At 31.4% G+C, this 27,275-nt stretch overlaps 1 protein-coding gene across 1 annotated transcript in view; it reads right to left on the reverse strand.

Annotated features, from left to right (window-relative positions):
• The window catches only part of eag (potassium voltage-gated channel protein ether a go-go), a 750,678-nt gene that overhangs the window by 40,920 nt on the left and 682,483 nt on the right, over positions 1-27,275 (reverse strand). Inside the window, exons 9-10 of the mRNA XM_081725716.1 lie at positions 6,987-7,410; positions 3,523-3,722 (exon numbers count right to left, since the gene is read on the reverse strand). Of these exons, the coding sequence (XP_081581842.1) occupies positions 3,523-3,722; positions 6,987-7,410 (624 nt within the window). The remainder of the gene's footprint in view (positions 1-3,522; positions 3,723-6,986; positions 7,411-27,275) is intronic.

A 27,275-nucleotide genomic window follows, 5' to 3' on the forward strand; every position in this document is an offset into this window, starting at 1 on the left:
ACATTTTGTGCAAAATATTTGTTATTTTATTGTCATAAATTGAAAGAAAAGTAACAGAATTTTCATGTTTGCTTTGAAAGTTACCCTATTTTCTTCAAGATACTGGCGGCTCTTAAGCATTTTTAAACGACAATGTCATATAAAATTTAATTTAATTTAATGTTGTCACTAACAACAGATCTCCTTGTACATTAATCTAGTACTTTAGAAATACATGTAAATGAAAAATATTTTATATGAACTCTTTCACACAAAAATTTCATGAAAAGTTTTACGTCTGTCTGTTTATGTGTGGGGACAGTGTTTGTTTATTGTAGAATTATAAACATTTAATTTTAAATTTAATGACCTTTTAAATGCAATATATATAAGCAGTTTTATTCACAAACAGTTTTTTTTTAAATATTAGTTAAGACATGCTAAATTATACATACCACACTTTATACGAACAACAACAGTAATACAACAATGTAGCAGATCACTGAACTGGCCAACAATATGAGAAGTCAGTGCATTAAAGTGCCATGCATAAAACGTGCCACCACCACAACAACTAACTACAAACAACACCATACAACATCTAATGCCGGATTAAGACAAACTCAGCCAGCGACGGTCGCAAGTATTATAGTAAGATCTCATTATCGGTCAAGGGGACAAAAACTCCCTTCACTTTGTTTAATTGTGAAATTGTTCTAATAGATTATAGTAAGTTTTTATTATTTTGTGAGAACAAAACTTCTGATGGGTTTAGTGCAAAATTAGTATCTTCGCAAATTATATAAGAATAAGTAGACAAATTCTATAATGGATGAGTCAAGTAATTTCGTCACTTCCGGTGCCAACCTAAGTGCAAGGTTCCAAACCTCATTTTCGGATCCAAAACTACGCCTGCCATATAAACAAAGCATAGGCCTATATGCGTTTCATCTTATTTTCACGTAAATACATTTCCTTACCTACTTTACCTTTGACCCGTTTCCTCTTTCAAGTTCCTTCTTTCGGAAATTTGAACAAAAATTGCATGCCAGAAACTTTGTGTATTGTAACGTGTGCAGTGCCCAGTCAACACCTCGTTGTCGGTCGAGGGCAGGGACGTACGCAGGGAGTGAGTCCTAGGGGTCCGGACCCCCCAAAATTTCGATTTTTATATAAATTTAGCCTATTTTTAGGGGCAATTTTAGGAAGTTTAATATAAAATACCCTCATATTGAGTTAGGACCCCTCCCGAAATAAATTCCTGCGTACGCTACTGGTCGAGTGGACAAAAGCTCCCTCCATTTTGTTTAATTGTGAAATGGTTCTAATAGATGAACATATGAAAATATGGCTATATAATAGCTAAAATAGCCCACAACATAAATCCAATATATGCTTCTAATAATTTCTATGTATCGAATTCAAATGTAGTTCAAATCAGTAATTATTAATTAGGATTTAGTAATAAGATTCTGTTCTAAGAAACGAAAATTCCGGGGTAAAACTGGATCTGAAAAGGTAGAGGGACGCAAGACGTCACGCCGTAACCCACCCGTGACTATCTTTACCCAATGTAATTTTTTAGAAAGTGGAGGGACGCTATAGATATTTTTGGAAGTAGGGGACGACGTATTTCCGTCTTACTCCTCACTTTTACCCCCTGCATATAAATTATCTGACTGGTGAGTGCAATAACAAATAATTACAGCCTCTAGAACAATGTAATTCCACTTTATAAATTAAGTACTAGAATCTCCAAAATACGCTATGCATTCATCACGGTCCAACTTGGTCCTTCGATCAATCCCAATATGACAATATTAAGATACAATAATCAAAAGATATACAACTAACCAGAAACATATACGTGATTTCTTAGGCATCACACTATATTCACAATTTACCAAAAAAGACTGTTTCTCAAACTGAATACCAATGCACGCACTTATAAAGTTAAATGTAACTAGATTTATCTCTATTAATTTAAACGTACTGACTGATTTTATTTCAGGCATGTATCCGAAGACTTCAATATGCATGACGAATTATTCCAGCGATTAATTCCGAAGCTGACCACTAGAGGCGCTGATACATTGACCAGAAAAGCAACCTAATTACACATCACAGATCAAAATTCTATAATCTTTAGAAATCGTTACACCACCGGGAATCGAACTTGGGTCTCCCGTGACAAAGATTCTAAAGATTATAGAATTTTGATCTGTGATGTGTAATTAGGTTGCTTTTCTGGGCAATGTATCAGCGTCTCTAGTGGTCAGCTTCGGAATTAATCGCTGGAATAATTCGTCATGCATATTGAAGTCTTCGGATACATGCCTGAACTAACTGAATGAACTGCTAACTTTTAAAGAAGTAGTTAACTAACCAGCCTAAACTAAGGAACTAATAATCCTTAACATTGCATCTCGTAAACGATACATGTAAATGATGTAGTGTTGCTCGCACTTAAGCTCATTCCTTAAAAAGGAAAAAAAATGGTGGAAAGGTGGAAAGGAGTGAAATGGTGGAATGAAGAAAGTGGGAGGAAATGGGAGAACCCCGAGAAAACCCACGAGCACGGTGTTTGTCCACCACAAAGCCCACACGGCGCGAGCTGGGATCGAACCAGGGATCCCAAGCACCGAAGGTGAACGGTCTTCCACTGAGCCACCGCAACCCCTTAGTTCGTTATTAGAATACTTACTAACATATCCTCATTTTATTGTTTTAACAAACCAATATGAGCATGTTGTCAGTAAAATAGTTCAGATGGATCGACCCCCTGGTGTGTAACCACAGTATTCCATCTCACGCCTCCCCTCATTACGAAATCCTGGCTAAACGAACCAATATATGTTGCCAGTAAAGTAGTTTAGAATGATCGAGCCACTGGTGTGATAATGTGATAATCACAGTATTTCGTCACGGATCCAGGGGTAAAAGTGCGGTGGAACGCGGGGGGACGCCGTCCCCCACCTCCAAAAAATTTTATGAGGCGTCCCTCCAGTTTCTAAAAAAATCACAATGGGCAAAGATAGACAGGGGGACGACGTGACGTCATTCCACTACTTACCGTCCCCCTACCTTTTCAGATCCACTTTTAACCCTGCACGGACCCCCCCCCCCCTATTACGAAATCCTGGCTATGTGCCTGACCAACAGCATTTGGTGAGTTCGAATAATCATCCATCTTTCCTCGGACCAAACACGAGACTACTTCACTTTGCTGATCTCACTAAAAGTTGAATTTCAGAGCGACCAGAGCGCTGGTAAGTTTGTTCCTTATTATGCTTATTCCAGCATTGTTGACATTACATGCATATTACACTACTACATATAAGGAGAAAATGTCGGTTAGGACTAAGGATATATAAGAGTAGAAATGAAGAAGAAATGATTGATTTCTAGCCTAGTGCAAAAAGATGTGCTCAAAGGTGTGAATAAGTAAGAAATAGAGGAAATATAATGGAATAAAAGGATAATTATAAATATATAATGGGTGCTCCACACGGGTGAGCTAAGATAACTTGCCTGACTATTTACCTTGTCGGTGTCCAATCCTTTCGTCATGGCCCACGTGGACACCACGTAGTCCATAACCCTCTCAGATAAAGCTTTCGGGACTTCATGAAGTTTCATGAACTCACGAACATTGTTAAGCATATCGTGGTATTTCGCTGTAGCTGAAGTCATTTGCTGAATAATTGTCGTCACGTGACCGAAGATAGTAGCGTACAATAAAGCTGAAAAATGGAATTAACGTTAACAGGCATTTAACATATAAAAACGATACCTTTAAAAGAAATGCTGTTGAAAGTAGTGAACTTTTAATGTAATAGTTTATCATTTTTTGAAATTAATTTGAATCCAATGGTAAGGCTAAATGAACTTGGCTAAGATTGCAGTAATAAACAACGATTTATATTTTTGGCTACGTTAAAGCACCTTGGTTCTATATAATCAGTAAAGTCTTGTCCACCTTGGAAGTAGGAGATAATGGTTTATAGTTTTCTTTGTGTTTAAGTAGTAGAAAAAGCTTGAAAGTTTTCCCTACTGTGATGTAGTAGATAACGTTACACATTTTATCTAATTTGGGAGTATGTTTAGCACAAGGGGTCCAGAAGCACGTAAAAAAAAAAAAAAAAAAAAAAATACAAAATTTCCAGGAGAAATAAATGATGTAAGTACTTAGACGTAACATAACATAACCAAATCTAACCTAACCTAACATAAACTAACCTAAGCTAACCTGAGCAAACCTAAATTAACCTAATATTAGTGGAAATAAGCGAAATTCTATCATTTTTTTTTTGGAAAATTATGTGGGACCCCTACACTAATATAACAAACTAAACTAAACTAACCTAACCTAACCTAAACTAACCTAACCTAAACTAAACTAAACTAACCTAAACTAAACTAAACTAACCTACCCTACCCTAAACTAACCGAATGTGAACAGAAATTACCAAAATTGTAACATTTTTTAGAGAAAAGAGCTGGACCCCTTCTGCTAAACATAGGCCCTAATTTGAAATAATAGATGAGGCTTTCAAGTTTTGCCTACTGTGATGTATTAGACTAGGATATACACTATAATTTTTATTATTTGAATTAGTGAATAAAGCCTTAAAAAGTTTTAACTACTGTAATGTAACAGATAAGGATATAGAGTTTTGTCTAATTTGAATTAGTATATAAAGCTTAAAACTTTTGCCTGCATAATATATAAAGATACAAATAAAATAATTGTCTAATTTGAGTTAGAAAACATGATCTGGAAGTCTTTTTCTGCCGTTATATAGACTAATATGTAATGATATACAGTTTTAAACAATTTGAATCAGTAGATAAAACTTTAAAATTTTGGCTACTGCAATGTAATAGATAATGATATAAATTTTCTCCCAATTTGAAGTAGTATACAAGGCTTTATAGTTTTTTCTGTTGTGATGTAGTGGGTAAGTGTTTACAGTTTTATCTAATTTGAAGCAGTAGTTGGTTCTATATATAATTTTGGCTACTCTAAAATAAGTCAATCTTAGATATTTTGAAATAATAGACAAGACTTTCCAATATTAACTACTTTCAAATCATAACAAAAGAAGATATATTAATCTTCTAGAAACTTCTTAGTAAGACTCGAAACTAAACATATATATTTATAATTGTGCTTAGAAGGAAGAAACGCTTGACATTCATTCTTTTCACATTTTCTTCCGTATTTACGCAACCGATTGAGTCACTGTCACTTTCAACAGCAAATTCTTTCTGATGAATTCTTCTTTTGTCAATGAAACTAGAATAAATATAAGAATCAGAACACAATTGAAGGGTAAGAAGAAAAAACAAGGAATGTCCATCTGTGTGCTTTGTCGGGTGCTTTTTCCTATCTGTTGGTGACTCTTGGTACTATTTGACTGTATATTCCATGCTTGACAAGATGTAGAAATGTCCAAGTAAAAGAGGCAAAAGATTTGACTAACTCCATTTATTTGCACGCGGCTTTCAATGTTAAAACTCGGTTTTCTCGAAAATGTAGTTTTGTGACATTCCTTCTTTTTTCCCCTTACCCTTCAATTTACTCCTGACTTCGCATGGTGTACTAAAATTGAACACTATCATATTTCCTTCATGAATCTTCTAGTTACGTTGTTCAAATATGTGTTGAAAATGTCAGACATAAACATTTTCTTTCTTTTTATGTGTGATTGAATCCTAATACAAATAAAATACAGTAAGGTAGAGCAAAATAAGTTAAGTACATATATTCTGAAAGTTAATGATAGTTTTGAACACGGCTCCATGAATGCTTTTTATTAATGCTCGATGCTTTCACGTGGATTTAAATTGACATAATTTATTTGTATAAATTGTGTACATATTTACAGCACAAATAGTTTGCTTTCTTACTACAAATGACCACTGAATAGAATCAAAAACGAATTGATTAACAATGATTTGCTCAAACATTACTAAATTTAAAGTAGTGAATAGTTTCGATTACTAATAAAGATAAACTTATTGGGCCTTATGCAGAGTCATTTTGACGTGTGATTAGTGACATGCTAAAGAGTTCGACTAACGTATGTTTCCTGCAGTAGTCAGGCCTTTAGTATGACACTAATCATATGTCAAAACGACTCTGCATAAGGCAGATTATTTCAGTTTCAGACATTCAGGTAATTATGTTTTAAGTAAATGTTTAAGCAGGACTTTGATCAAAGATCTATCAGGATTTGGATGGTACGAAAGAATGTAATGTACTAAAAGTATACCTATATATAGAAGAATTGTTCTAAAGGTGATATTTCTCTGAAATCAACCCTGATGGTTGGTTGCAGCGGTTGACAGTCTCCTACTCTTTTTACGTGATTTCATATAAAATGTTGACGTTGTATTAAGCAGAAAATAGTGGACTGTCATCCGTTTATACTAAATACTCTTTTTAAAAGAAAGCTCTTACACGTAATACACGACTGCCAACCACTGCAACAAACTGTTACGTTCGGCAGTTTCAGCGAAATAACACTTTAAAGAATTACGTTAGTGTTTGTGCACTGTTCATACATTTCAGGGTTGTCAGTAAGAACAATCTCTTTGAATCAATGGTTCACCATTTGAAAGCGAAGGACTACTCAAAGATTGTGTCGTACCGATATATGTTAAAGAGAACGAAGAGAAATACGCGGAAATATTTAGTGTGTTCACATCTGAATTCAAACGCGGAACCACAACGCATTAAAGGCAAATGTAGTACTAGAGCACGATAGAGATGGAATTTGAAGGTTTAAAAGTGGCAAGTAGAAAACGACTGAAAATATGTTTTAAACGAATAAATCGTAACCCAGAGCCAAATAGGAAAATCTACATTCTTGTTTTCCTTTTGAGAAATCTGTGAGTGTACTGCAATCTCTCATTGTTTATAATTCAGAAGCGACAATACAACTAAATCTTACCTTAATAAATTAGTATGTCCTTCGAATAGAAGAACATTTTACACTTACCAGCAATGATCATCATACAGATGGTAAAAATCTTCTCGTTATCGGTTTCAGCTGCGACGTTGCCAAACCCGACACTGGTCATACACGTCATCGTGAAATAGAGTGCTGTAACATACATAGTCTTTCGTGATGGTCCATTTATTAGTTCGGGAGAATTACTGTCATTGGACCAAATATACGAATAAGGACTTTGCGTGACATTTGCTAACTTCCACAACCAACTATATTGGATTCCATTATCGGCGTCCGATCGACCAATAGAGTACCAAATACACGCTAACCAATGAGCCACAAGCATATAAAAACACAATAACAATATTAACATTGCAGCGCCGTATTCCAGATACCTGTCTAATTTTCTCACTACTCGTCCCAACCTGAGCAATCGAACCACTTTGAGTGCACTAAAGAGGCTTCCGATTCCCTGAAAAAATAGTCCAAATATATTTAGAATATGAACAGCACTTCATTTTATATTATTATTATTATTATTCAGGGTATTTGGTTATTTCTATTGCTGCAAGGTCAATTCTGTAATTTGAATAATTTTGCTCTATCGTATCTTCGTTGTTGGAATGTAAAAGCAGTACCGGTAAGTTATTTACAACCAGATATTGATTTTTTAGCAACAGTAAGACTTAACTGTTTCCCGTTTGTTGTGTTATTAGTTTATAGATTGTGTACCCTGTGTTTTATCTCTATACTACTGGAAAAGTTTGTCTGGTTCTAATACCTCATCTTTTATGTAGTAAAAAAGGAAAATCCGCTATGTACGATGAAATTCCAGCTTTTTTGTAATTAACGAGGTTGGTTTACTCAAATAAAGTTTTCTGTATCTGTTACCATTCTTGCTTTATTTCGATCAATATTGAAACCAGAAGTGGTATATATCTACTAGTTCATATTTCAATGGATATAAACTTCTTGCTACCTTTTACCAGTTTTGTTCAGATGACGGTCAGATAGACATAGTGGTTCTATAAAACTATACTACCTATGATTCTTATGTATAGCATAGTATCGAAGTCTAAAATTTCAACTTTAAATTCACTTTACCATATTAGCATGTTGCTGAATGATGTGATGAAGAAAAAAATGAAAAGAGGCTGATAACACTTATGCAATTTTATAGAAGAATAATTTATTGTTAGTTAGCAAAAAGGAAAAAGGAGATTCTATGCTTAAGGTACGGTAGAGAGACATGACAGGAATATTATTTCCCCCTTTCTTTATTAAATCAACATTTCAATAAACAAATCTGTATTAAGTAATTTGTCAGTTTCACATATTTAGTTGAAAATCAATCATGCCAATATCCATTTTGAATGGGAAATTAAAGTCTTTCGGCATGGTTACCTATATGCATATGAAACTATGACACTTCTCTACAGGTCGTTTGAGATAGGCTTTTCATTTTCATTTTCATTTTAGCTAAGAATATCATAAGCATATGCTCATTTTAAACTCAGATAATATGGAGTAAAATACTTGCCATGTATGATTACAATTAAATATTAGGCGTGTTAACTGACACACCGGAAAACTAACCCATTTACTTGAATACAAGTCTAATATACACTTCTCTATACATCCATTCTTTTCACTTCGGGCTGAATTGTGATACGTAAAATAAAATTAGAATTTTACGAGATGCACGAAAAGGAGTACAATTGAATGGACTGTATATAACGGAGTCTCTAGTTGAAATTTTAACCAAGCATAATCGTTTTAAAAATTGAATCATAGGACTTTGTGTTAAGAAGTAAACTATTGTATTTTCTTGAAAATTGGTTGTAATGGATCAGTAATTTAAAACGAAAATTTTATAATGGGAATGACAATTCCGGTTTTTAAGCTAAATAATATTGACTCTTTGTGCCCCATTTATGCAGGCTATAATATTTTAACATCGAAAAAATACGATTAGTTAGTGATATTATTCTAAATATTCATTTTATTGATATATACAGTTTACGTTGTATACTGTATGTTTAGAAATAACCAAACACCAGTGATTTATAAAATATATTTTATTACATTATACGTAACTTAAGTGCCAGTAATTTGAGTATTCAGGAACATGTCTACTAACATCATATTCGCGTTGGAAATTTAAAATTCCCCATTGAGTGCGTTTGCATTTAATTTTCTCTTTCTTCTTCCTAAATATGATGGCCACTGATGATTTAAAATGCCACTGATGATTTAGGACTTTTTTAAAATTTAAAACGAACGCTGTAAAGACGTTTTAAGAAAATAAATACGAAAACAAACTTTTGGTCCTACCATGTATTGTATGTATTGTCGAATATCTATTCTTACATCAAATAGAGTGTTTGATAATATTGTTCAACATATCCCTATAAACCTAACAAACCTTAATCATCGATTATTTAAAAAATCAATCTCGTCATTAAAATACATTAACTGATATAGACATGTTATGCAAATACATATGGATCATTTGAATTTCTGTGTTGAAACATCTGAATATTACTACAAATTATTAATTTATTATATTATTTACATATGTCCGTGAACAATACTCAAATTAGAGCACATTATAACACAATGCATACATATATTGAGAAAATTTAAATCTAACATTTCCAAGTAAAACTTTATATTGTAAAATTCGTAACAATAACCTGTAAAATAAGAATAATACACAATCACAGAAAGTAAAGACTCAATGCAAACAATCTATTACCAACATAGTTCACGAACTAATTTGAAAACATGGACAAATACGAAATTACTACAAAAGTACCTGCATTTCTCTACTGAAAAGTACCTGAATATTTCTACTGAAAGTATCTGATTTTCTCTGCTGAAAGTACCGGTATCTAAAATTTTCTGCTGAAAGTATCTGAATTCTTGTGAAAGTACCTGAATTTGTATGCTGGAATTACCTTAATTTCTCTGCTGAAAGTATCTGAATTTCCCTACTGAAGGTATAAAAGTTTCTATGTTGAAAGTATATGAATTTCTCTCATGTTAATCAAAGTATAGGTACAGTTGCTAAGCGGTTGTGTATAGGGAGGAAGACGGGAGAAAGATAAATACGAAAAGTACATTTTTGTAGCAAATTAATTTTTTAAAAATAAAATGATCATTTAAGTTCCGGCCTTTCCTCTTGTCTGCCTTGTAAAATGTTCTGACAGTCAGGTTGGGGTCCCAGTCAAATATAAGAACTCCATCGCAGCTATACGGCTAGTGTACGAGCTTTTGCCACAATCGACCCGGGTCTGATAACCGGTGAAGTTCATGTGGTTCGAATTCCACGTTAAGCTGTAGGTCCAAGTATCATACAGCTTCGGTGTTGCAAGGGAAATCAACTTCAAATCAACCAACGAATGTAAATAATCTGAGTTTAAAACAAAAAAAAAAATTTTCAGAGAAAATTTAGAGGAATGTTTCTCTTAACCTTTGCTTACTGTGACCTTTAAGACGCCCGTTCAATATATATATATATATATATATATATATATATATACATTCTAAAAATAAAGTATTAAATCATTTTTGTAGAAAATTACTATAAATGTCTTACTGAAGTGCATTCATATTGAGAGAGTAACTTCAAAATCTAATGTAGTTACATTTGTTATTGTGAAAAAGCTAATGTTTGTATAATGTAGTACAATTTCAAGGTTTCTTAGAGCAATTTTTACTATTGTTTATTTGTACTTTACACAAAGTTTATTAATGTAACTATTAGTGAAACTGTTAACGCTATGTGTACTTATTCTTTTTTTAAAGTAACTTCTTAGAACACCGATCAATTTGAGTACATTTTCCTGCAAGATCGTTTCACAGAAAAGAAATCATATAATTTATCTTTGTCTCAAATAACTGCAAACTAAAAGAGTATTAAATTTGAAAAACATAGTGGCCTATAGAATATAAAGTACTATAAAAAAGAAGGTTTTGAAGACATTAGTTTCAGTTGAAAAATACGGTATATGCTAACGTTATGACGTAATTACATTACTACGTATGCCATATTTCTCAACTGAACAATATTTCCAAAACTCTTACTACTCCATTTTTCTGTGCTATGGGCCACTGTATTTATCAGATTTAATATTGTCTTTTACTCGTATTTTACCACTATTTTCGAAACAAACGAAAAATAGCGTGAAATTTAGCTGTATCAAAGTTTGAAGTAACAGTGCGTATTTCCTGCTGCTTGGACATTTTAGATAGATATATCATGCATTTTTATATTTTTTTGGTAACAAGTGATATTGGTAATAGATAGCTTGGATTTGGTAAAGTGTTCGTGACATTTATGTAATAACTATAACACCTATCCCTTCCAAATTCTAAATTTACGGCGTGGGCTACAAAAGAAAAAAAATGTTAAAAATTACTAATTTTCTTCACATACAGCGCATGCATTTCACTTCGTTCCAGAGAAACGAAACTAACTTGGATGTGATATTATTATCTACTCAGAACAGCATGCAAGTTTTGCTCTCCTTAAAATGAAATTATTTCTTCCAGCAACGGATGTCAAATAACTTTTTTCTGTTTTATGTAAATAAAAGTCTTTGGTCTATATATATCCACAACAATAATTATCCTTAAAAAAATTATATACAATAATATCTTCTTAAAAAGCAATTATTAACAGTATTTATTACGCAAACAAAATCTAACCTTTATAAATCCACAGTTGGGAAATGTAAATAAATTAGGAAATTAGTTTTTCTACTGACTCATTCGAAATTTACTGTAAATTTAATGGTTTTATTTCACTATTTTATTTTTTAAATCTCTTCTTCTTCCGGGCTTCCTGAATTTGAAGTTCGACAGTGTCGACGATGCTATTAAGTTCTTTTCCTCGTTGACCACAGATTTGTCATGGCTGCACACGTGGAGGAGCAGCGGCATTTCGTTTGTGGACAAACTTTCGAGCATCATCTTTAGACTTCAGACTTCAGTTTACCCCTTTTCAAATTCTTCTTGTCCTAAATCAGTGCCAGAATGCGAATAAACTCGATTTCTCCAGAAAAATTCACATCCAAAGAGCAAAAACTTCAGTACGAGATGAATAGTCGATAAATTTTTGTTTTTAACATCTTATTTTGCTCTGCAAATCGCGGATCGAAAATATTATTTATATAGAATATTTAAAATATTCTTTCAAAAGAGTTTCTTCTCTTTCACATGCGAGACTCCTTAGAAGAATAGAGTGGGTAATGATTCAAATCAACAGTTTTGGATTATATTCTCAAAAATAGCGATACGAGTGAGAACGCGAGGGCATTTTTAAGCGGTGGTTTCGATTGTTAACAACTAACTCCAGAAAAGCTTCGTGTGGCGTAAATGCAATGCGGCGATAGCTACAAAACGGAGTTTTATTGTATTATAATAGACGCAGGGTTTGCCATCAGTCATGCTGGTGTCTATTAGCGTCTTCGAATCCCATCTACATGATTCATTTTATATAGGCTATATTTTCACAATTTCCCAAAAGAATAGAAATATTTATTTATTTATAAAAAGAACTGATTAAAATTATTTGTTTAAAAAGTGTATATAAACCTAAGAATAAAGACCCCCTTTGTCACACTTACAACGCAAGACCAAACCTCTTTCTCCGCCTTGCCGTTCTACGTAATATGTGAACGATCCTATACCACAATCAAGCGCTGCTCGAGTGTATAACCCTTGCGATTCTGCAATTCGGATAGCGTCACAAAAGCTTCTACAAGTTCGTTGGAAACATAGTGTGACCATGTTTATTCTAGCCATTAACAGAAGACAATCGCTGGAAAGATTGTAATTAAATTTAGCCATTTTAGCCTTTTGTGAAGAAATGCAAGTATACATCAGATTACCTTAAGTATAGATCCCGTTGCATTTACTACTCTTCGCACATATACATCGGTTAACGATCCTGAAAGTGTATTCAAAAGTTGGTTTAATTAGTTACGTACGATCATCAGTGAAATTATGTTGTATGAATAGAAGACAAGTGTTTGTAATTTTAAAGTTGATTTACAAGTTTCTTGATAGACATATGTTACTTTGCGCTCAAAGTAGACTTGTAATATTTATATTTGAAAAAATATGAATATTAACGATAATATTGTAGCGAATTTCAATCTATAAGTTGCAATTCACTGATGAGTCACCAGCCGCCACTGTATTAGCATCTGAGAAGCCGACATATTGATCTACAATAGAACAAGTTAGATTGCTTTCTTTTGAATTTTTGCGTATCAACATGACATAATATGTAGAACATTGTGCTTCACCGTGAATATCCAAGCAGTATAGATAACATATTTACTATATATGTATCCTATGGTGCTTGCTGACGTTTTCCTTCAAGCTTTCCTCCAGAAGAGGCCACCAAGACGACATTAAATAGGCTGATTCAGTAGCTCTCTGCATTTGATTGCAGAGAAAATTCACATAGAAAAAAAAAATCGCTACTATACTTGATAGATTTTTCTCCGTAATATCAGCTTTTAATGTTGACTTTTATCCAGTCGTTCTTTCAGAAAAAAGTGTTCCGGAGGGGCACACACTTAGTATTCCGGTGGGTACTTCTGGTATTTTTCTATTTATTATTATATTAAAGACCTATTATTTTGGTCTCCTCCGGAGGGGCACTCTCAGAGCTCCGGGGGAGCAGTGCTTCCCAAAAAACATGTCTGGAAGGAACACTGCTTTTATCTTTCTGATTATTTAGAGATCATTGAGAGAATCCATAGAAATCTTTTCTTAAATTTCGTTGTGTTTATTAATAGACGCATTTATTGGGAGAAAGTACGAGTTAATAATGATTTATTCCTTGCTGCAAGAAATTATTTCTACAACAATATGCAAACATTGTGATTAATGCAGATAATCTTTGAGCATTAGATGCAGTTCAAAGTTCATTATATGGACTACTATAAGTTAATTTTGTATTTTGTACTGTTTTATATCAGGGCAGAAACTTATTTGGAAGGGAAAGGCTATGTATGAAACATACTGTATATGATTAATAATATGGACGATTAATATAAAACTTGAAACATGCTCTTTGCTATAAGGATTTTATTACTTTATTCGTTTTTTCAATGGATTGATTAAAATTTAATGGGGACGTCAGCACCGAGGAGCACCGTATTTACTCTGCTCACGTATTAATAATATATACAATCAAAGTTATTGTCTAAATTGTCTAAGAGTCAATCGTTTTCGCCAACACTTTTTCGGAATAATTTAATATCACTATATCTAATAACGAATAATAATAATAATAATAATAATAATAATAATAATAATAATAATAATAATAATAATAATAATAATAATAATAATAATAATAATAATAACAATAATAATAATAATAATAATAATAATTAACAGTAGGAATAGTGTTTCAATTTTTTTGAAAATCATTTACTATAATAATTTTTCACTGACAAACATTGTCGAAGCAACCATCAGCTAAGCTGGGAAATTCTGGAAATACCATGTTTTATTTCTAACATGCTTCTTCTCGTTTTAAGGCGAATCACTAGATGTTCTCGGTGCTATACTAAACGCTGTTTGAATAGTGCGACATTGCCAGATAGTGTCGAGTGTTTACTAATGCCAGATAATAAAGGGACTAATCATGTAATTCTGCTTAGATACTTAGTGGAGAAATTATTTTTCGACCCTTACCGCGATTTCTCTTCTCGAACTGCAACTCTAGAATCCAGGAATTTTCTTATTGTGACTACTACAGTAAACGTAAAATTCGGCAACAACGCATTATGGCGTTCTGTGCAAGTTTCGTCTCAAAATGTATGTCCTTAAATGTAATTTAATATTTAAATAACATATGAAACTTAACACGAAAAACGGTCAAACAATATATGTATTTCGTAATATGATAGTTACTTTAAAATACTTTACACATACAAATAAACATTTCGTAAAACTGAGCACTTCTTGTAAGATCTTACAGCAAGTGTCATCTTGTGTGCTCATTGTAAAACGAATCAAATATTTTCCTTTATTTGTTACATTTTTCGATATCAAGAGACACAACCTTATGCTGTAGCTGAAACAGTACTATATCTTATAGTACAATATTTATAACATGTAACGTTTCATTACGCAGCAGTTAAGGGAATGAGCTAATATATGTACTGACTTCCGGGTGGTGATCCATCTTAAAATTTCCTTTATTAAACAAAACTAGATATTTTAGATTGTCATACTGTAGTGATGTTAATTAATTTCAAAGCATAGTACTTTCGTTCTTATTTTTGTTTAATTAAATGTTTTTCAAAACATGCTATTATCAGTGATAGAACGTTTTAATTAATCAGCGAATTTTGTTGTTAAAATCCTGTGGCTCCTAACATTTTATGGGCTGATCTTGTACCATAGTTTGTGAATTCGGACCTGTTCATTATAATTATATGTTACAATGTAAAAGAAATTGGTGTTTCTGAGACATACTTTTTATATTTATTTAAAATAATTGATATGTGACTGAGTTACGAAAACTATGCTTTGTTTGAAGTTGTTGATTATATAATTGTTTTGGAATTTAGTTTTCCTTTCAGCACAAAGACTATGTTGACCATAGACTATATGAAAGACTATACGAGAACGTGAAGCTCAAATAACATGAAACTCCCATGGGAATCTTAACTAGGTCTTCCAAGTCAAAGGGCGCATGTGTTAACCATATAGACACTATTAGCTCTTTAAAGTCCTCAAAGTTAACAAAAAAGAGTGTAAGTATAAAATATTGTACATTTCATAATTATAGCCATGGTAGCTTGTTCCAGAGAAATTTGTGAAATGAAAAGAAATCCACGATCCTGAGTTATGCTTTTTTGGGCTAAAGAAGATGGAATTAGATAGGTGGAATTAGAATGTAATAGTTAACGGAACAACCACGAGAAGACTCCCATACACGATGTGGTCCACCACAGATTCACACGGCCTGTTGAAAACTATTAAGGAATTAAGACCATTTGTAATCCACGTTATGATTTAGGTCTCCACATCTCATATAGCTCAGTGTCAAAAAGGACATCAAATTCAAAACTAATCAATAATTCTCGAATTCTAATTGAGTTCATTCTTGATTTCGGTATTCATTTAACTAAATGAATTATTCACAGATTTTGAACGACAACCACAGTTGAAATCTTTGTTGGACAAGTGATAACAAAATAGTAATTATGGGCATCTATAAAGGGATAGAAGTTTAAACATTAATCTCTTTTCTTTCTTGCCTATTAAATACACTGACAAGTTCATTGTAACTGATCAGGGCTGATAATAATATCATGTCTTCCTCAATGGCGGATTTTCGCAACTTGTGGTTCAAAGTAATTTATAGCCGGAGACTTCTCGCCCGCCACTACACCTACCCCGTGATAAACTGTCCACTAATGAAATCCTTCCAGCATATCTTTGACAGTTTTGCTTCTGTTGCTTCTACAAGCTGCTTTTAGCATATAATGGTATCTTTGGGTTCAGTAGTTTGATATTTTAGAGTTATATTCAAATGTATCAAACAAAATAAAACGTAAAACGTTACTATAATAATTTAGAAAAATGAATTGTTCCAAATGCAGATTTTTCTTTCTTTGCGGCCCATCTGAGTTCTGCGCCTCTAGTCAGCTTGCCTGGTTTGCCTAGTCGGAAATCCAACTGTCACTTTCCTACTGTTAATTATAATCAAACATACAAGATATTTCTTCATTGAAAAGTGAACACCTTTGGAAGTAACAGACGTTTAAATTGATAAAGCTAATTTTAGCTTTCAAATAGTGAAACTAAATGTGTATTCTGCATGAATATGGAATACATATTAAATTTTATTTAATTTTTACGTGAAAACTTATTTAAAAAGTCACCAAGATATGGTTAAAGTTTATCTTCAAGTGAAAAATAAATTTTCAGGTTTAGATGTTTCAATGTTTTCAGGTTGAAAACACTCTTACTTATAGGGTTTTGCAATACTTTGTAGCATGTTACAATATACGTGTTGAATAAATACAATATATAAATGGTTTTACTTATATTTTGTAATCATACATAATCCTTATAGCATAGAGCGAACACATTTTTGACCTGAAAAACAAGACATAAATGAACATTTTAATTAATTTATAATAAATTTTCTTAACTAGCTACAAGAAACTAAACTACATCATCTTAGAATCTAATTTTCAGGCATATCTAATTTTCACTACAAATCTACGTATATAACTAATAAAATTCTATTAGAATTTTTCATAATCCGTTAGCATACTCAGCATCTAAAAAAGGCAGCAAACTATATAGCTTTTGCACTACATCCATTTATTAGTAGAAAATATGTCAATGGATAATTTAAGAAAAAAAACTAATGTATATAACATTTATAATAATTCACGAAGTTTCCAAGAAGAAAAAAACTAAAAAGAATGTTTATAACAAACCCATTTATTGATCACAGGAGACAGTTAGAGCGAGACTGCAAGCAACGTTCGTTATTATGATGTCACTTCCGCTTTCGTAGACATTCATTTGTTAATCGATATTATCCCCCTATTCTTAGGTATGCTGTGATAGTTTACGTTCAAATTATTTTTATACATATATTATTAGCATGGTTTATTTTTGTTATGTTTATATACTGTAAGTAACAACATATCTACTGTCTTTCATCTTCAAATAACTTAGTTTTCCAAAGCAGCACGACAGAAACAAATAAATAACTCGTCACAAACAATGCCACATTAGCAACAAGAACAAGAACAATGAGACATAAACAACACGCAACTAGTATGAATTTCTTTACAAAACGATCACGAGAGACTAATGTACACTACGAATATTTTGTGTATTATATACTTGTTATTAATAATTATTATTGGTTTAATTATAAGACAAATATATGTTCTACTTTATGTATGAATTAAGTGTTTTGCATATATTACAATGAACCTAAGTGTACTTTGTGCAAATTATTGTTTTACTACATTACTTGAGTAAATGTAACTGGTAAATGATACAAATTATCCATCACAGTTTAATTCTAAAGAAAAAGCCGCAGATCAATAAACAGATAAATCATAACATAAATCTATTTTACATGATTGTTTTCAGCATTTCATGTACACTACAGTAGATGCAAAATTTGTACTTGAAATTGCATACCGTATCCACATACAATGTGAAAATTAATTTTATCATAAATAATTTTTTCAAACAGAAACGAGCGTTCATTGTTTTAATTCTAGAATTGCTTAGAAAAGAGAAAATAGCTAATAAAATTATTAGATTGGAGTATTTATCTAAATTTTATGTAGATTTAAGACTATGTATAAATTAATACTGAACAATTTTCTTTTGAGCTTAACATTTTAAAAATCATTTTGCTGTGTTTATAAATTAATCATTCAGAATTTATTAGTAATTACGTTTTTTTTTTCAAATCTTACTTTGTATTGTTACAGATGTTTTCAACATTTACTTATATAAGTATTTAATAGTGTAAAGTGTGTATATTCAATGTGTATTCAATGTGTGTGCAATGCGTGTCTAATAATTTAAATTTGTATAATGTTACAAAATAATGTTCTTAACACTTTTAAATATATATTTGCCATAAAGAAAAGACTGTAATCAAAGATTATATTTGTCAATAAAAACATTTTACGCTTAAATCACAAAGATATCTTTTTAGGTATGATATTCCTTTATTTTTCTTAATACGTAATTCTTGTTGTCATCTGTAAATTACACGAGGCCATTAGTGGCCAACTACGTATAATACTAATAAAATTAAATTTTAATTATTTCTGTTCAGCATTCGCACGTTATTATTTTCATTAGCTTTAAGGGACATTAGTAATCGAACGATATTTCTGAACCCAGGTACTAAAACTACAAAATATTATATTTTCATGTTGAGTTCAAAAATTAACATACTGTATTTGAACTTTGTAGAGAACATTTTCAACATAAAATTTAACTTTGAATATGTATTTCTTAATGATTTATTATTATTATTATTATTATTATTATTATTATTATTATTATTATTATTATTATTATTATTATTATTATTATTATTATTATTATTATTATTATATAAGTTCTGAGAATGCGTTGAGGCTACTGAATATGCCCATTCCCATGTCAATTTTAAACTTTAAAGTTACATCTTATTAGAAGTTCTTTATTGTTTTTGCACACATCTAACTTGCCTTTTTCACATTAGACATACGAAGTTGATCTAACTAAATATTTAAATGAGAATCAGAAACAAATCTTGACTACAAATTATTTTATTATTAGATCGACAATCGTCTTGAAGTAATAAAGAATGTTAATTACTTAAAGTGTAGCTATATACCCCCGTTGAGTAAGAAGATGTGACTCGTTGTTGGCAGATCTGCATAATTATGATAATGGAAGGAAAATGAGAGCACGTGTGTGGATTTAACTCTGGTTTAAAACGGGAAAATTAGTCTTGAAAATAGAAGAACCGGATTATCAGCGGATAGGCCCAGCTTCAGTGCAACATACAAAAGCAAGACAAAGTTGTTCGAATGTGAAGACTATATTGTATGTCTTTTATTATTATTGCTACACCCCAACTGCACAATATGAACACGGCCCAACAAGGCACATAATTAACCAATTATACTTTATAGTTTTTTTAACATCCCACAGTTACGCCCTTTGGACTGAAGAAGACGGATGATTAATAAAAATAAATAATAGTAAAATTAATTTTTTGTACTCTTCTACTGGGAATAGAACCCAGGATCACGTACACCAAAGGCACGTGGACTAGCCACTAAACCAATGGCGAGATAGTTACAATTCTTCTCACGCTTTTGTTAAAAGGCGTGGCACAAGACTATGGCACTTGCGCATGCCAAAATTTAAATTTTGCATCACAATAATATTTCTAGAGATAGTGGCTTCTCAATTACTAAACATTTGGTTAAATTTCTAAGTTCGGTACTATTCCAATTCATTATTTTCCAGATTTGGCGCCTGCCGACTTCTATCTGTTTCCGAAATTGAAAGTGCCACTCACAGTTATTCAGGCAAATACTGATAAAATTTTTAAGGATCCAAAGAAGGAGAATTCCAGCAATCCTTTCAAAAGTGAAAACAGTCCAAGTGTCTGTGTTTAGTCAGCATGAGTCTATTTCAAAGGGGATCTACCCAAATAGACTGTAAGTATTGTTACTCTTATATTACAGAGTTTTAAAACTTTTTAATCATTTTAATCAATTTTGTCACTGTACATGCCGTTTAAGTGTACAATTGCGCTACTGGGATTTGTTTGGACACAAAGAAGTGAAAATATACATATTGGTACGTTAAAGAAGAAAATTATGTACTACCAGGTATTGTAGATTTAGGTCTTCATTGACATGTTTTTGTTTTGTGTATTCATAGAAACTCCAGAAGAGTAATTAATGACAAAGATGTAGAATCTAATTAATGTCCAACTATATATACCCATAAAATGTGTTAATTATCAGAGATATCTTTTGCTAGTTTTACATGTATGTTTATTCTGTTTCCTATTTCCTTGTGTATCGATATTTAAAATCGATGAATATTTTTAATAAGTTCACATATAATGAATACCAGAAATAGAAGCTTTTTCTATCTGTTTTTGTTTGGTATTACTACAACATATTTTTTCCACATTTTCTACTATATCATTTCAAACATGATCTAAAGCTGGCTTGCAGTAGTGTACATTTATGTGAATATTCCGATACGTCCGCTGCAAATAACATTTTTAATAATGTTAAATAAATCATCATCATCATTTTCCTACCATTTTATTTTAATAAAGAAATATGTTCTTGTTTAACATTAACGAAGTTGATTACTTTCAGTTGCGTATTCAATCTCAAACGATAACACATGTGATTAACGGGTAGTACATGAGTTTAAAAAGTCTTGGTAAAGAGCCACAGCAGTTTTATGTGTTCTTTTATTGAATAATTTGTTCACTTAAAATATCAGCAGTTAAATAGTTCTTATAATACTGTACGTAATCATATCCTAATTTGGGCATTCTGACTTATTGTCAAGACACTAAATTTGTGTATATTAACAGTAATGAATAAAATAGTTGAATCACTCTTCATTGATTGAACACAATTATAATACAAGGCATACTACTCATACTGTGTTAGAATTTTAAGACAATAACATCATTAAGATAATATTCTAAATACAACATAAACTATTCTAATTTCTGAAATAAGTTTAGATTTGAGCATTAATTTACAAATGTTTTAATAAATCTAATCTTTTAGTTTGTTTACTGTCTAATGTAGCCATATTTTCTACTTTTACATTATCTTATCTATATTAAACTTAACACATGCATAATTGCACTATCCTTTTGCATGTGAGTTTTGGCAGTATTTTTTTCTAAAGTTAGTTGTAAACAGAAAATTAATTATTTTTGTACATGTGTTACCTTCAATATATCTTGCAATGAGAAAAGAAGGAGAAAGTGCGTTTATGTTTTTTTAGTGTGTTGCAATTGTTAGATTAGAGAAAACAAACTGAAAGCATGTTGAGAAACTTAAATAAAATAATGTGTGAAGGCCAGTGGGAACAACTTAAAAGATGCTCGCAGAATTGTGATTAGCAGAAAGTGATTTCAAAACAAGTTTAAAAAAAAAAACAAAATATTCAGGAAGATCATAATTGAAGTTTATATTGTAAAAAACTACAATACATTATTATTATCTAAAACACTGAATCAGGTTTTATGCTTATTATTAATTATTACAAGTGATAATTAAAGAAAATCAATAAGACTATATTACCATTAATTATATGTGAAGGCAGAATAGATTTAAACTTAATATTTCGGTAATTATTTTTTATTATCGTTCTTTGAAATAAATCTTCAAAATAAACTCTGGTCATTGATTGTATTTTCTCAAAATTTCATCCAATTTTATAGTCACACAGAATATTACATTTATATCATTTTTATACCTACTACCTAAATCCAATACTAAGGTTGGATCCTAGGAAATGACTAGGTTAAGTAATGAATACATATTTCATTAGACATAATTTACCTTAGAATACAGAAATTATCTGATCGTAATGGCCTATTCTTTTAATATTTAGAATATTTAAAAGACTAAGCTCTGCACAATAAGAGAAGTTATTTTGATATTAATGGCCAAATAATTTAATAACTTAGAATACCTTAAGGACTAAGCTATACTTGACAACTGGAACTATTTAATACTAACATCTGTATTTTAGAGACTCAAAATGTCTGAAAGATTAATCTCGTTCGGAGTCAGCAATAACTTGATCCTAATTGCCCATTCTTTAGCATTCAGGATATCTTAAAGACTAAACTTTTCTCGACGATGGGTCTGAATATAAAGATAAATGCATTTTATTTTGTTGTTTTAATAACTTTCTGGCACCCAAAATGATATATTCACTGAATTCCGTGGAAATATTTATCTAACCTCCAAATTAATTATCCCAGAATAGCTTGTAGGTAATTTTTCCAAAATTGAGGTGCTTTTCTACATCAGAAGATCTTAGATTCATTATATTTCTTGAAAATGTTATCCCTTCTTGAATGAGCTTTTTAATTGAAAATTTAAAATTATATTCTTATCTACCAGAAACATTCCAATGTAAACTACAGATTTAATCTGCTTCATAAATATTTTGAGTGATATAAGAAACAAATAAATTAATGAATCAAACTTTAATTTTGATTTTGTACTAAGTATTCATGGCTTGATGGTGCGCGGATAAAGCTTTGTAACTGATGAACAATAAAGTTGAATCAATGGTGACTGCAAATAATTCAGTGTTATTACTTAATTTGATTATAGTTGTAAAGAGTTCTTACAATTTGCACAAGAAGTTAGGCAAAATACTTAGTTTAGGAGTATCAGTTGAAGATATACATATGTTAGACAATGAAACGTGTAAATTCGTAAATTTTTGTTTTATAATATACATATACAAGATACAATTTAAATAAATCACTTAATATTATGCATTCAAAGGATATTTGCAAGTGCAACGTCGCATCTATAAAACTTAACGAAACTTTTCCCGAGTTATGGCCAAAATTTGGCCACCCTTTTACAAATATTAAAATTGAAAATATTTGATTTTCTTATATTAACTCAGCTGTATTCTTGTTTTACTCTACTGTAGCTGACGAACTTTTAAGTTCTGCCATATTTTGTGATAAATTTTCGTTTTTATTGTCGTGCAAAACAATAGGACATAAATGTGAAAGTTGCTAGTGACGATAAATTGCTCGTTAGACAATAATACATACTTCGCGTTTCGAAACAAAACTTTTTAACTACTTTGGCTGAATGTTGTTGTTTGACTAAAGCCAAAACCAGAAGCAAAGGAAGAGAGGCTTCCGCAATGCTTTTTCGCAAGGCGTGACGACAACTGGTTGTCATGACAACGTTAAAGATAGCAGACGAAAATCTTCTTCCTTGCATTTTCAGACACATTTACACTGCAGAATAGAATGCACAGGAATCTCCCAGGAACAACTACTCGCATTGCAAAGCCAGACTCATCAAACTGCTTTTGTTCTTCATTCTGACGGGCATTTGTTTGTTCAGAAAATCAATCTCGTTCTTTCTTTTCTTCGACAAAAAATTTTAAAATGTTTTTTTCCAGTATGTCGTATGTATCACCATCACTACAAATTGTTACACTATTCGATTTGGTAGGACAAAGAAAGATACAAAACAAATGACAGCTTTAGTACTCCAATACGATCCCTCCCTGATTTTCAAACACGCTATTGATGCTAAGCACTAGAGTTTTGTTTCCGATTTTTGGTACTACAGACATTCACAATTATCTACAATTTGTTTTTGTACAGTTGACAGAAAGAATACACAACGTAAGCTATAATTCTATTTCGGTGCCATTAGATGGTATTTAGATGTAAATTCGTGTGAATAGAGCCTTCATATTAGTACAAATACTCCGATATTTTCTTTCTTCTTATTTTACGTCACACGTTAATGACCTTTAGGCTAAAGGAGACGGATAATTAGTGAAAGTGAATGCTGGTCAAATAATTGGTAGGTTGAGAATGTTAAAGGAAATTCAAAAAAGCGATAAAAACCATGGACACAATATTGTCTTCCACAAACCTTCTTGACTTGGTATCGAACTAGGTGTCTCTCGCACCAGAGGTGAGCGCTCTACCACTGAGCCACCCTATCCGCAAGTACTCTGATATTGTATGCATCAATTTTATGTAAAATTTTCAAACTTAGATTTTGTAAATAATAAATTATGTTAGCAGTTTTCCTCGATTAAAAGAATCACATGTTCCGATCCTCAATTAGAGGGTGAGAAACATGCCTGGATTCCGAGAGGTACTGTAAGACATGATGGCAATATAATTACTAATAGTGTATTAGTTTTTACAAATATTATCAATGGACTCGTAACTCACTAACTGTATACTGTAAAGTTAGAAATATATTTTCCATGAAGGTTCAAGCGAGAAGTAATACATTGATTCAGTTCTTATATCAGAGTGATCACAAAGTTTCTAATATTTTCGCTTACTAATATTAATTAGCTATATATATACCTAATTTAGCTAATGTCTTTAATTCGAGATATAATTTGATTTCTTTAAAAACTAAGTTTAAGATAAGTTTCTTTGCACTATATGTTTGGCATTTCATTATTCAGGAAATTCTATGAACAAATTTAATGTGAGAGTTACACCGAAATAACACTTGTATATTTGGATAATATTATTTAGAGCTTTATTTAATAATTCAAACAAATAATAACAAAAAACTGTAGTACTGCTTACTTCGAAGTCGAAGATTAAATTAATTGTGTAAACAATGGTAAACGACCTTTTTACAGTTATTTTTCGGCAATAGTTATTAACTAATTTAAATATTATATCCATAAATAACTCTCAAGAACACGTTTTAGCATGGTATAAATATTGTAGAAGGCTGCCTCAGACTTTCGATTTTCAAAATATACACTCTATTTGTCCTAACAATAGCATACGAAAATTTGCATAAAGCGCAACTCCACCTATATACATTAAACATAAGCTATACATAACTTTAAATAATAAAACACCATGTATATACACGATAAATAAATAAATACCAAACAAAAATAATTATGTATTAATAAAGTTCTAATGAAAATTTTATATACACACACACATTTATATAAAATTACAAAACCGAAGCAACATAAGAATTCTTTTCTTCGTAATACTTTCTTGTAGCAAGTAAGAATAGCACAAAAGTAAAAGAGAATAGCGAATAAGCAGTAAAGGAAAAGAAAAAGGATAATAAAGTGGAGACAAAGAAGCAAGAACTGAATACTACGCTTTGCAAAGTGTAGAAGAGAAAGACAGTTTTTGAGTTAATGCTTTTATTTTTATTTCTGGAAGCAAGCATTGTACTAATTTTAGTTATATATGTATATGCGTTATACATATGTGAGGAACTTTCCTTTGTGGTAACAACAGTGAGAGCTTCTAAAAGATACAGTAATACACAGAAAAAAGTCTTGGTTAAATTAAGCACAAAATTGTTGATGCTTACTAACATGCTTGGTTAAAATAACATCAATCACACGCTTATTTGCCACGAACAAATGATTGTTCAATTTAACTGGTTTATTGGAAACAAATTGTATGGTTGTATGCGTGTGTACTTCTTTTTGCTTCTCCTTGATAAGATAAATAAAGATGTGAAGGATCTAACAGAGAACAACTGGGTAATAATCATGGAAGACAACTATGATTTCAGATAAATGTAATTCGTTTCGATAAGGAGAAATCATCATATTTTAGTATTATAAAAGTTACTTAAACTAGAAATACAAACGATTGAGCAAAGTAAGGTTTATTTAAAAATAATAAATGTGTAACAGTTTCGTCAACAAACTGAACATATTGGCTTAATAATACTAAATGTGTAACAGTTTCGTCAACTAACTGAACATATTGGCTTAAAAATAATAAATGTATAACAGTTTCGCCAACTAACTGAAGATATTGGGTTCATCAGGCGGTTACAGTGTCTGATGAAACTAATATATTCAGTTAGTTGATGAAACTGTTACAATTTATTATTTTTAAGCCAATATGTTCAGTTACTTGACGAAACTGTTACACATTTGTTATTTTTAAGCCAATATGTTCAGTTAGTTGACGAAACTGTTACACATTTATTATATTTAAATAAATGCTGCTTTGTTCAAGTGATTTGTATCTCTACTTTAATTTATTGAGATGGCAAAGCTAGTATGAACCAGTTAGTTATTAAAGTTAAAATACAACAATTTCTGTGTTTTAAGTGTAGTATAGAAGAACAATAACGGTAGGATTTTTATAATTCAAAACTGGCCTTATTACAGGGGATAAATTTACTTGTATTTCTTTAATATGATATTTTCTTTCGTATTGATGAATTTTGACCAAATTTGTGGAAGGCGTCTATCTATTTGATTTTCTGCTCTAACTGTTCTGCATCACAAATAATCACAACTATTGTGTTGTAACGGTTTCCTAACATCGGATCTTTCATTTTGGCGCAAAGATCATAATCTCGGTGGATAATTTTAATGTTTCCTATTGTCAGCAACATGGATCTTCATCCATGAAAGAGTAAGCAGTGATTCTTTGCATTGTTATATAAGAATATTTTGAGTTCGTGATATCTTCACTTTCCCCTCCCTGATTGCTGAGCAAAATAGATGTTACAGGGAGCAATTCATATTGTGACAAAACTAGCCAGCATTTACTGAGTGTCTTTTAGATATAGGTTGGTGTAGTTTTGTTCCTCATTGGTAATAACGAATATATCTTTACATCACTTTCCCTAGACCATGCATTCTTTGGTTTGAAAAAAGTAAAAAGAACCAGAAGGCTTCCAATAATTTGATTGCCGCTTTATATATGAGCTCAAGTTGAACCATGCATGTTAGTATTGGATTCTAACAGTTTCTTGTACATACTAGTGAGAATGATTCGTTCGAAAAGAACGAGATCTTCACTGAACTGAAATGATCACATTTTTGATAGGAATTGGATTAATATAAGAGGAATCACAGCTGGTTGACTCTGCATAGTTAACAGGCGAATTAATTCAGAAGGATTCAGTTAATTGTTTGTAACTGGTGGGATCGAAGAAACAGAATCAGTGGCGTACACAGAGTTAAACCTCCTTTGAACAAAAAATTAATCACGGTTCTCCTGAAAGAATGAGATTGAAT

Source organism: Thermobia domestica, chromosome 9 (genome assembly GCF_964235325.1).
Source record: "Thermobia domestica chromosome 9, izTheDome1.hap1.1, whole genome shotgun sequence".
Taxonomy (NCBI): Eukaryota; Metazoa; Arthropoda; class Insecta; order Zygentoma; family Lepismatidae; genus Thermobia; species Thermobia domestica.